The sequence below is a fragment of the Protopterus annectens genome, chromosome 4.part1 (genome assembly GCF_019279795.1).
Source record: "Protopterus annectens isolate FY-2018-M chromosome 4.part1, PAN1.0, whole genome shotgun sequence".
Taxonomy (NCBI): Eukaryota; Metazoa; Chordata; order Ceratodontiformes; family Protopteridae; genus Protopterus; species Protopterus annectens.
The window spans coordinates 466,889,502-466,902,733 of NC_056734.1; the positions used below are offsets into that span (position 1 = coordinate 466,889,502).

General features: G+C 38.7%; 1 protein-coding gene across 1 annotated transcript in view; it reads left to right on the forward strand.

Moving 5' to 3' along the window:
- The window catches only part of LOC122801228 (mucin-like protein), a 471,963-nt gene that overhangs the window by 172,143 nt on the left and 286,588 nt on the right, over positions 1-13,232 (forward strand). The window contains exons 4-5 of the mRNA XM_044070781.1: positions 7,975-8,088; positions 8,971-9,081. Coding sequence (XP_043926716.1) covers positions 7,975-8,088; positions 8,971-9,081 — 225 coding nt within the window. The remainder of the gene's footprint in view (positions 1-7,974; positions 8,089-8,970; positions 9,082-13,232) is intronic.

Consider the following 13,232-nt stretch of genomic DNA (forward strand, 5'->3'; position numbering starts at 1 on the left):
CTCTACTCATCACTCATTAGACCCATTATAGAGTACAACACCCCTTTTGGTATGTATTTCACAATAAGTCTACAACAACTGGAAAGGCCACAGAAATACCTCACAAAGAGGATTACTGGCCTCAAAGAGATGCCCTATGCAGACCGACTCAAAAAACTCCAGCTTTACTGCGTCACGTATCGGCTACTCAGAGGCGATCTCTGCCTAACATACAAAGCTATGTCAAAGCCAGAGCTGTTGGACATGCTCCACTTAAAAGAAATCCCAAGCCCTCTGAGCTACATGCTCTAGGGACCTAAACCTTGTCACCACAATAAACAGAACATGCTGGAGGGATAGATTCCTGTCCCAGAGACTTCCCATACTCTGGAACAGACTACCTATCTATGTCAAACAGAGCTCCTCCTTAGCACTCTTCAAGAAAAATCTTGATGATTGGATGGGTAGCAAGAAATTCACCCCGGGGATCACTTCTGTGGTTCTGCTTGACAGGGGCACAGGAAAATAATTTTCTTGGGTGGCGAAAGCCAGGATACCTTTTTGGCTAGGCTTGCATAGGCCCTAGGGCCAATAGCCTAGAACCTACCTATGAACCTATGTAAGGGCTTTAGCACCTGCACTTTGACTGAGAAAGAATAAATGAATACTAAAAGGTCTCCTAAGAACTCCTTTCTCAGAGGCTGTATCTGAGGCAGAGGGCTCAACCCCTCCTAAGAAGGAACATAAAAAGAGGAGTCAATCTGTACCTTCCTGTCCACATACCAGTGAGACTAATCTGTTAAGTCCCCCACAGAACCAAAGGCAAAACATCCTAAAATTGACTTCTGCAATCTCAGCACTGGGGCATCAAACCCCTTCTATGGTGCCGTCATCGACATTGGGCCTCTAACCCCTTCTACGATACCATCCTCAATTAAGGAACTATCCAAGACTTCAACTCCTAGGGTACCAACCTCTACTATGGTACTGATGCCCCTCAGCACCAAAATAGTCTTCCCAATTCAGGTCACTACCCTCCAACACAACCTACTGGTCCTTTGACCACAGCGCTGAAGGAGAAAACTTACCTTGGTCTGATGCTCCCCGATGGTAGATCCCTTTTGGACAACAATTGAGTCCTTTTCTAGAATGTCTTGATTCTACATCTGGGATGTCAACCCACTCCTCCGGGAGCCTTTTTGAACTCAAGATAGTGAGACTTGTGGATCAGCTCCTGACACAGTTCACTACTCTGAGACATCAAGCATGGAAACCTCAAGATACCCTTCCACAGGTCACCTACTCTTCGGAGTCCTCTTCAGATGCCCCACTGAGGAGGTTCCCCATAAGAGATTCTGTGAGAGGAAGCATATGTATTCCTCTGAAGAATCCCTTACTGAAGATACAGATTACGATGAGGGGGAAGGGTCCCCACAGTCGACCCCTGAAGATGTTTCCTTTGGAGACATACTAGAAATTTTAAAGCAGTGGGGAGACTGGAAGCCCACCAACCCTTCCTCTGAAGAGTCTGTATTCTTGCAGGCTTTCTGTGCTTGACCTCCTACTTCCTGGGTGACCCCGCCTGCAGATGATCTAGTTCAGCTCATCATGCAGCTCACTTGGAGGAATCCTGACACCATTGAATCTATCCACTGGAGACCAGACAAAATTCTCTCCCCTCCAGAGAATTATCCCCATTGGTCCAAAGCCTTACCAGTAGACAAAATGGTGGTGGCAGCGGTGGCCACTAGGAAAGAACTCACCGAGGAGAGCCGTACTGTCCACCACCAAACAGGGAGTCTCAGGCAATGGACAGGTTAGGGAAGTGGGTATATGCTTCATTGACCTTTGCCATTCGGTCCTTGAATTACTTGGCACATTTTACCCGTCTCTAGAGAGACCTGATCACGGATCTCTTGGGAACATTAGCAACAGTAGTATCTGATGAGGTACAAAACAAAGTTGCCTCACAGCTTGCCATCCTAGAGTCTATATCTAACTCGTCCATATGGTTGATTTCTCATACTACCGATGGGGTGGCTAGAGCAGCGGGTGCAGGCGTTGTCATGAGACGTCACGTCTGGATTTGCCTATGTGATTTTGCAGACCCTTTTAATTCATCCTTTCTCAATGCTCCCATGGAAGCTTCCTCTCTTTTTGGCCCAAAGGTAAAAGACACATTAGCCAGGTGTGAAAAGGATGACAAGACCCTATCTACTGTGGGTGTGCATTTTTCCACCCCTCCCCAACAGTCCTTCTCTAGGAATCAGAAGAGTAGAAAGATGTGGTACTGGAAAGTCCAGGGTCCTTTCCTCGACAAACATGGTGAGTTTCCCCCTGGGGCAGAGGGGGAAGTCATCAGGAAGACAACCCTCCAGAGGCAGTGGGGGGGTCTGCATAATCAGGGATCTTGAGACTCTTTCCCTGGACAGCCCTATCATCGCTCCTGAAGAGCAGCCTGATTGCTTAGCTCTGGAAGCAGATGGGGGATGATTCTCTCTGCAACACCTTGCCTGGCAATCCCTAACAACAGATTCTTGGGTGCAGACGATAATTACCAAAGGTTATCACATCCATTTCAATTCTTTCTTGAAGCCACAAAGGCAAATTTCCATCATTCCACCCAGTCAGCGGGAAGCATCAGCTCAAGAAATACAAAAGCTGCTTCTAAAAAGAGTCATCCAAATAGTCCCACCAGATCTGATAGTATCCGGATTTTACTCAAGGTTCTTTTAGTGCCAAAAAAGACAGGTGACTGGAGGCTAATTTTGGACCTCAGCATCCTAAACAAGTTTGTCAGATAGACAAAATTCTGGATAGTCACGGTTCAGTCTATCATTCCGTTTCTGGAGAAAGATGATTGGATGTGCTCAACAGATCTACAAGATGCATATTACCAAATAAAAATGGACAAACACTCCAGGACATTCCTCTGCTTCTGGCTGGGAGCCAATTACTATCAATTTCGAATGCTGCCTTTTGGTCTCTCTGTGGGCCTCAGAGTGTTCAGCAAACTGTGTGCTGTAAAAATATACAAATATATTTAATATATTACATAAAAGAACAGACTAGTTTCGGCTAGAATAGTTTCATAGCCTTCATGAGTGTTAAAGACAAAAACAATCATTTGTTCCTTTACTACAATACTACAGTACTACAAATTTAATACATACTGTGATTGGTTACCTCATAAATATTCATTTAATCCAGGTGGAAAAAGTCCACCCAGTTTGATGATCCATTTCTTCTGTCTAGTATCCAAGATAGAATGCAATCCCGCTTTGTTGGATCTATTCCCCATGACCCTATCAATAATCATAAAACTGATTGAAGCTGTAGGGTGATTTATAGAATGCTTATACAAAGCATTGCTGGTTTTCTTGTGTCTAATGTCACTTAGATGCTCAGAAATTCACAATCTAAGTGGCCTTGAGGTCTGACCTACATAAAATGCAGAGCAACTACATGAGGCCAGATAAACAAACCAATCACTACTGCAATTTGCAAAAAAAATGATGTCAAAAGCAACACCAGAATTCCTACTTGTAAATTGTTTGGACTTCATAACTTTATTGCAGTGACTACAATGTCCAGAAGGCATACACCCAGTCAATCTGTCACCTAGAAGTGTTGTTTGAGTATTACCTGTAGAGATAGACCTAGTTTCCCATTTGTAATGGCTCAAATATGAACCCAAATTCTTTCCTTTATGGACGAAAAATGACATTTATCCTCAAGAAGTTGTGATAGGGCATTATCAGCCAACAATATATTCCAGTGTCTCTGTACACTGTTGGTTAATACTTCCGTGTTCCTTTCATATGTGGTTGTAAATCATATAACAGGACTGGGTCCCTGAGGCTTATACTTGTATTTGAGTAAATCCTCCCTATTAAGGGTTGCAGCCCAGTTACTAGCTCCTAGGACATAACCCATTTTGTAGCCCCTTTCACGAAACATGTTAACAAGATCCTTCCAGAAAGTTTCAAAAGTGGAGTTTTATGAACAAATACACCTCATCCTGATAAACAGGGATTTAGGGATATTTCTGGTAATATGGGGAGGATGAAACCTGGATGCACGGAGTAAGGAATTATACTGTGGGTATTTACGGAAAACTTCCGTTTGTAATGTGTGATCCTCATTCCTACTAACCAAAACATCTAGATATGTAATGTGTTCTGTATGGTAATTTACCATAAATTGAAGACCCCATTTGTTGTCATTCAAATTTCCCATGAATTCCTTTAAGTAATCCACATCTGACCTCCACACCATCCAGCAATCATCCAAGTACCTCCTCCATATGTCCATTTCATCCAAGTAGATATTATGTGTCCCATCATAAATAATGGGTTCCTCTACATATGCCATGAAGAGGTCTGCATAAATGGGGGCAAAAGATGCCCTCATAGCTGTTTCCTGCACTTGCCAATAGCATTGATTTTGATAGAAAAAGACATTTTTGGTTAACAACATTCCATGTTATACCTATGATGTACTGACAGCATTCCATATTACACCTATGATGTACCAACAGCATTCCATGTTTGATATGAAGAAGTACAGTAGCCCACTCATCAGGAAGAATAGTGTGAAAGATTATTATAAAAAAAAATCAATGGTCATATATGCAAAATGGTCACAGCTGAGAGGTACCTAAGGCTACATAAAGATTAAAATGTTAGATTTGATCAAGGTATCTCTGCAGTGATTATAAAGGCAACTAGGACAGTTTATCTAAGACCAAACAGAATATTAGGACAATTCAGTGTGAAATAACTATCACTGTATAACAACACTGATTTGGACAATAACACACTATAACCCATATTTTTAGATATACCTTACAAAACACCTTATACATCTAAAATAATTTCTAAAGTTTCTCAAAAAATTTCTCACAAATTTTTTTTTGCCACAAAATTTACACTGGTGGGTTATAAAATACTCAGTGCTGTATTGGTTCCTGTGGGAGGCAGAGTTCTATTTCCATTCTAAAAGTTTTTTTAGATCAGTTCTTTGTCAATATTCTTTACGAAGAACAGTCTATGAGGATAAGCAAGCAATAATACCTAACAGGGTGGGTGTTATTGGGGAAAATACTGCCCACCAAGGGGGTGTTGTGAGGACTGACACCACAGATGTTTAGATAATGGGCTATGTGTTAAATTGTTTCATATTTGCTTTTATATTAAAATATATATATATATATATATATATATATATATATATATATATATATATATTAGTGAAAATAATTTCTGCTGTAATGTGCAATTGTTACTGGAGGAAGTATTTTACATACAAAATATAACTTACACACATGCAAACACACACAGATGCACACACATGCGCACACACACACACACACACACACACACACACACACACACACACACACACACACACACACACACACAAGCGCACATGCACATGCACACACACACGCGCACACACACAAACGCGCACACACGCACACACATACACACACACACACACACACACACACACACATGCACACACACACACACACACACACACACACACACACACACACACACACACACACACATGCACGCACACACACACACACACACACACACACACACACACACACACACACACACACACACACACACACACACACACACACACACACACACACACACACACACACACCACACATGCTCACACACACCCTCTCTTTTTCTCTCTCAGAGGGAGAGGATTTCTTGGCATCCATGTCTTGAACACATAATAAGCTGGTTATGACTAGAGACTCAGTCATAATTTCTGTGTTCTCTTACAGTATCAAACAACTAAGAAATGCAATGCAGATTAATATACATTATACCTTTTCGGGAGCAAAGAACACACAACTATAAAGAGAAAGAAAAAACATTATATAGCAGATTTGTGTAACATCCATCCAGAATGACCATAGCAAATGTTTATGTCTATCATTATTTATTTATTTTATTTATTTGCATTTGATTACCGGGTAATGTCTGACTGGGAAATTAGCTTGTTTTCAGCTGAGACCCAGGGAGAAAAGCTCCAGAGAAGTAACATAGTTAAACATTAAGCCATTAAATACACTGTGTGAAGTTGAACCATGTGGTTACATATGATACAGTATTAGCAATCAGTGTTAATAAACAAAACATCATTACATTAGAGAATTCAGATCAAAACAGTATTAAACAAGAATTTATTTCTAAACATATTAAATACTAAAAAAAAAGCAGAATCAAATGATCGAATGAAAGGTGGAAGTGTCATTGCCAAGGAGGACATGAGGCTATGTGAGAGGAAGAAGAGAGTCAGAAAAAGGAGCTTAGGAACAGGTTAGTCTGGGGGAGAACAGGAGCATATCCAATGATTTGAGAAGTGTTGTTTTAGGGCCTGTTTGAAGTTAAGAATATTAGTGATGGATAGAATATGTTGATGAAGAGAATTCCAGTATTTAGCAATTTTATGGCAGTATAAGGAGTCTCCATTTGAGTTATGAGTTTTGACAACTTCTGAGCATCACTTTATCAGCTGACCTAAGAGACTCAAGGTTAGTATAGAGTTGAACAAAGTCAGAAAGAGCTGGGCAGTTATCAGGTTTATACATGACTGTTGGGCAATTAATAATTGATTTTAGTGTAAGTAAGTTTGGGAGTTCTATACAGTTCAGGTGGTGGAAGGCAATACAATGATGTGATTTTTGAGGCTGATTGGAGGCAAATTTGGCTGTTTTGTTATAACAAGATTCGAGGTTATTCATTTCTGTTTTGCAAAGGTTGGTGAATATCTGAGAACAGTAAAGTAGTGAAGATAAGAGGTGGGTTCTTGTTGTTGCAAGTCTGGCATGGCTGGTAAGATAGAGTTTTACATGTACTTTTTAAATTGTTAGTGCTACTTGTTTGTCAAATCTCAACGTATTGTCAATAGTGACCCCGAGAAGTTTTGTTTGTTAGACAAGTTCTATTTTTGTATCATTGGAAGAAAAGATAGAGAGAGGTGGTTGATTATTTAGTATGGAGGTATTTGAAAAGACCATAAGCTTAGTTTTATTGGGGTTTAGTATAAGCTGATGGACTGATAAGCAGTTTTCAATATTATTGATGGCATTCTGAGCTTTTATTTGAAGTTCATCGATAGTGTGAACAGAGCAGATGAGGGAGGCATCATCCACATATTGCATCATTTTGGCAGTGTTAGCAGCGGAGGTTAGGTCATTAGTAAAAATAGTGAAAATTAGTTGTTCAAGGATCAATCTTTGTTGGACTCCTATAGAGATGGGAAGCTGGGGGGGAGAGTTTATTGTCCCATAAGGAGGCTTGTTTTCGATTAGAGTGGTAGATATGGAACCAGCTTAGGGCTTCAGGGCAGAAATTGCAGGAGGCCAGTTTATGTAGAATGATTTTCTGGGATACAGTGTCAAAGGCACTATGCCATGAGCAGAGGTATGAACTTCAAACGTTTTCAAGGAAAAATTGCTTCAGCAAAGGAAATGAACAGATATGAAATCATCTGTTGGAGAGTGTCACAGACAAAAGGCTGTGTTAAGGTCTAAGCACATAATGGACAGAGATAAAATACTAAGGTGAGAAAATGCAGTATTTAGCCAGACGATAAGTGGTTCTGCTATGGACCTGAGTTTTCTGTAGTAACATTCAGTGTTTCTTAAATTCTTCAGTAAGGAAATTCATAAATATCATTTAAGGTGAACTGGTTGTCACTGCAACATGTTTTGTTACCATATGCAACAGATTTAAGCTGTTAATCAAACCAATTGTTTTCTTTTAAAATTAGAATTATGTGACATATTTCATAAAGATCTACAGAATTAAGAAAACCAAACTGTAAAATAAATAAATAAATACATAAACGAAAACAAGACTGATTCAAGCATGATGGTTAAAGTCTATTTATTTTGTCTGAAGATTACAATAAAATGATATAATGCACTTCTATTTACATTAATGCTTTGTTTTATTTTAGATGTGAATGAATGCCTCAATAACCCTTGTAACCATGGTAGTACCTGTACAAACACTCCCGGGTCCTACAGCTGTACCTGTGCACCAGGATGGACTGGGCAGGGCTGTTTCACAGGTTAATACTCCAACTTGTTCATAATTTAAATAATCAGGATGCATGTGATGATGCAGCATACAGATACCTTTATGTTACGAAACCTACCTCTTTAAATAACAGAATATAAACACTTATTGTCTGTTAAGTATCTAGCTTTTTCTAAGTTAAGCCATGGGGATCTTGCCTCTGAAAAAGTAGTCCAGTAGACACACACACACACACACACACACACACACACACACACACACACACACACACACACTACACAGGAAGACTTATCCAGTCCTGGCATTCTCTACCTACCTATCATACTGTGACTAGCCAAGGAGAAAGGCACACACACACACACACACACACACACACACACACACACACACACACACACACACACACACAATCTAGGCTAGAAATCCCCTTCCTAACAACCTTAGTGTGAACCACACACACATGCTCATTCATGCCTTTGCACAAACACACACATGCTCACATATACATACACTATGCATAGACCCAGAAATATTTTTGGCAGGGAGCAAATGACTGATTGCCATTAGTTACCTCCCCCCGCCCCAAGACTGCAACATTAGCACGTAGTTTCATCTGCAGAATCACTGTCCATGTTAAGGCCTCCACCAGGGGAAAACCTCAGTGGCAAAAAAGGCTTCCACATAATGCTAAATCTTTCAGAATCCTAGAGGTAGTCTTGGGAAAAAATTAGAAAACTTAATCTTTGTTTTATTTACAGAAACTGATAATACATTCCATTGTGTTAAAATCTGCTTGGCTATTAAGTTATGCAACAGCAAATGGACTTACTTTCAATGTACTTGTTGAACAGTGTACTTTTAAAATATTATAAGAGATTTGTTCACAGGAGTTTAATTCTCATTTCGTTTACAGATATAGATGAATGTAAATCATCACCTTGTATGAAAGGCTCGTGTATAAACACTGTTGGCTCTTTCCAATGTAATTGCAGACCTGGATGGACTGGTACTCTCTGCAACAAAGGTATAGCAATATAAATTTGTAAGGTCAAAGCCTTTATTTCTAGTGGTAAATGTGAAGTGTTTTAAAAGTTTTTTTGACATCATAATACCAAGATAATGTTTTAAAGAAAATTCAATTTAATTATGAAGTGATTATTATTATATTTTCTTCGTTTAGGAATTTCTACTGTTGAATGCATAGTGATAGAGCTATCTTATATATATTTCTGTCTTCTTGATATTTATTTGCAGTAAAGGAATTGTTTCTTTTGAAAAAAAACTTGCAGATGATCTGTGCCAATATTGTTGCTTTTTTCAGCAGAACAATATTATTGTAGACAAGTCTTTCTTTTCTTTTTTTTACATATGACATTTTTTTACATATGACATTCTCACATTTTCTATTATGCTAAATTTCATAGTAAATCAGGGAGATGGTTTCATTTGTACAATTTTTTTTGGCTGGCAGAGACAGTTCAGGCTGACTGCTAAACAGATGCCCTGTGGTTAAATAATAAATCTTTTTTTTTTTGGCCTCTGTTCACCATTATCAGTAACATAACCTAGTATCAGTTTTTGCATCGGAAATGCATTTGCACTGACATAGAAGACTTAATTCTAAATCTGATGACCTGGAAATCATTTTCATAACAGGGGATATAAAAATAGGACTATCTAGAAGTCTTACTAATATGCATTAGGGATGATAGAGCACTGTTGGAACAGTTCAGCTACCCCCAGAAATTTTACAGGCTTTGTTAGTAACAATTTCAAAATTTGTGATATTAATTTACAACAGTGGTCTATTTTGATATTTGATTACTTTTTTGGTATGTTTTACCTGAGCATTGTCCTTTCAATTATAGGTGGGGTAAGAGTTTATCTCAACACTTTTCTAGATTTAGATAATTAGGTGATACTGTGATTTCCCAGAAACTGGGGGACGATATCAACAAGAGTCATTTGGCAACTGCATGTATTGAAGACTAATTTGTAAACTACGACAATTTCCTTCTAAAAATATCAGTCTTATATATGAGTTACAGCAGATCAGAAACTTGTAGGAGTGAGTTACTGTGTTTCTGGTTATTTCTATGTTAGAAAGACAATAGGACTGTATTTATTTCATATAGTGGCATATCTTATTGATACATAGTGCCATCTTATAACTAATGCCTTGCATAAGTGCACTCAAGTCCACTCCTCAGATATTTCTACATTTGCAGGTCTGGAGAGAATAATTCAGAAGCGACTTAACAAAGTTGTTGAACTTCCATTTTCAAACACAATGAAAATACTTGTAGGGTGATTTGGGGTCACTATTTTACTTTAGATTCAGTGACAAATTGTGATATCCTCAATATTGTGTGTGTGTGTGTGTGTGTGTGTGTGTGTGTGTGTGTGTGTGTGTGTGTGTGTGTGTGTGTGTGTGTGTGTTGGAGGGGGTGTAGGTCACCATTGTCTGCTTCCTATGACTCAACTCTCACCATGAGAGGATGACCTAATGAGGGATTCTGGTGCAAAAGTCAATGGGCTGTAGGGCTGAATCCTCACCTGGGAATTCTAGCTCCTGCAATTGCAGAATGAATGATCCAATCAGGTCAGGCAAAGAAGCCATCAGTCTCACATGTAGAGAAGGAGGTTATAAAAAAAAAGAAATGAATTACGATGCAGGAGATGAAGAGTACATCAGCCCAGTTGAGACTAATTCATGTAATGCACCTAGAGGACCGTGTATGATCATGAGCTGGAACTGGGTCTGGGCAAGGTCTACAGCATTAACAATTTTAGACAGCATACTTACTAGAGAGGCTATATTGACTGTATAAAACTAACAAAAGTTGATGTTTTCTTATGGAACTGCAAAACACAAGGAAGTATTTGTTTTGAATGCTTTGAGACTGCTATTTCCCTGATCTTGTTGAATGAATATAATTAACCAGCATATTTTTTATAACCTGATGCTTTCAGTGTTCTTGGGGACTTACAATATGTTTGTTCTGGTGTGACTCAAAAGTATGAATATGCATTTGATTCAAAAGTTTTTGTGAATGTAAAAAAAAGACAGAAGAGAAAAATGAGTGAATTCTCATTTGTCTGAATCATTGAATTAAATGTTTATATAGTGTAGGTAAGTAGGAGTGTGCAGGAAAATTAATGACTGAATGAAAAAGTGGTTGTGGTGAATCTGTGCAAGACTGTGTTATAACAGATGGTGTGTATTTACAAGGGTTTGTGAGTTAGGGTTACACTTAGGTAAAAGATACATTGTGTGTTGTACATGTTTAATAATGTATATGTTCTGTTTCCTTTTGTCTTGTGTAGTGGAATTGTTGGGAAAGGATTTTTAGTAAAGTAATGTGTATGGATAGAATTACAGACAGGGTTAGGGTTAGGGAAACAGGGTTAGCGCACATGAAAAAAACACGTTGTTCAAAATGCTGGAACTGATTTGCTGTTCTTTTCCTGATTTACTGTGTATTTCTGTTTTGTACGGGTCCATGCAAAATGCAAAATGTTTTTTTTTTCCAGGAGGTAGAAGCCTCCTTGCAAACCCATTGTGGGGCTGTGTATCTTCACAGTCCTTGCAACTTATATATCCAAAATATAAGACTGTGTAACAGTAGGGAAAATGGAAAACTCCCTAAACTTCACTGCCTGCTTTGGCCAATGAAATATTCGATGGAAGAAAGTGATTCCAAGAAATATCCATGTGTGTATATATATATATATATATATATATATATATATATATATATATATATATATATACTTTCAAATACCGAACAAGAGGTGTAGGGACGAGAACACCAACAGTGTAACATAACAAAACTTCAAAAGCGCAACATTTAAAACACTGAATATACTATATTAAAGGTAGCATCTACAACCCTATCCCTTTCCAAAATATTACAAAATTAAAACAAGCTTCTAAACTCCAAACACCAGCAAACATCTGTAAATAATGCAGAACTACTATGACCATCTCCTGTTACCAAAACACTTCAAATTTTTGCCATTCTTTTTGCAGAGGTGCAAACCCCCCTGCGTCCCCACACATTAAATATACAAACTCTGACATTGTACTACCTTAAAGAAAAGGGCAAACTGCCAAATAAAAAACAAGTTTATCTTCTAACCACAGACAATTATTCCACAATTACACGATTGTACCTATACTGTATAACTATATGTCCACCATGTTTTTTTTCTTTTACGTAACAATGTAAAACAACTCCTTAGGGAAATATTAACCTTTTAAAATGTTCCACTGCTTACTCCACTACTATTCAAGAAACTAGCATGCAATAATGTTAACTTTCAAGACTGTGACATTTCGGTTTTCTTGTCTTGACATTTTGAAATTCACGATTCCAGTTGCTCGGTATTTGAAAAGAGATCTGTGTGTGAGTGTGTGTGTGTGTGTGTGTGTGTGTGTGTGTGTGTGTGTGTGTGTGTGTGTGTGTGTGTGTGTGTGTGTGTGTGTATATATATATATTTGTTTATATATCTATTATGTATGCACACACATACAAGACGTGTTTGCATGTGTGCACAGGTTAGTTTTTGTGTGTGTGTGTGTGTGTGTGTGTGTGTGTGTGTGTGTGTGTGTGTGTGTGTGTGTGTGTGTGTGTGCGCGTGTGTGTGTGTGTGTGTGTGTGTGTGTGTGTGTGTGTGTGTGTGTCTATGTGCATGTTTTTGTGTGTGCCTTTGTGTATTTACATGGCACAGCAGTTAGAGTTACTGATAAGCAGTGATACACTGTCTAGGCCAAACACTGTGCTTTCAATAGAAACAGGGTAGTTTCTCTATGAAATTTCAATGTGCTCATTATATGTCAATACATGTTAGACCGTATCTTCATTTCTTCCATGACTCAAAGACATACACTCAGGTTTAAATGCTGCATGTATTTATTTCTGTGGCTGTGTTAGTGTGCATGCTCTAGACTGATGGTGTCTGCCTTATAACAAAGGTTTGCCAGTGCAGTTTGGGTCCCGGTTAGCCTGAATCGGGGAATGAAGAAAATGTTGTATCTGTTGGACTAACCCGTTTATCTACACACACACACACACACACACACACACACACACACACACACACACACACACTCACACACACACACACACACACACATACATCAGACCTCATACATTCTACTAGAGCAAACTA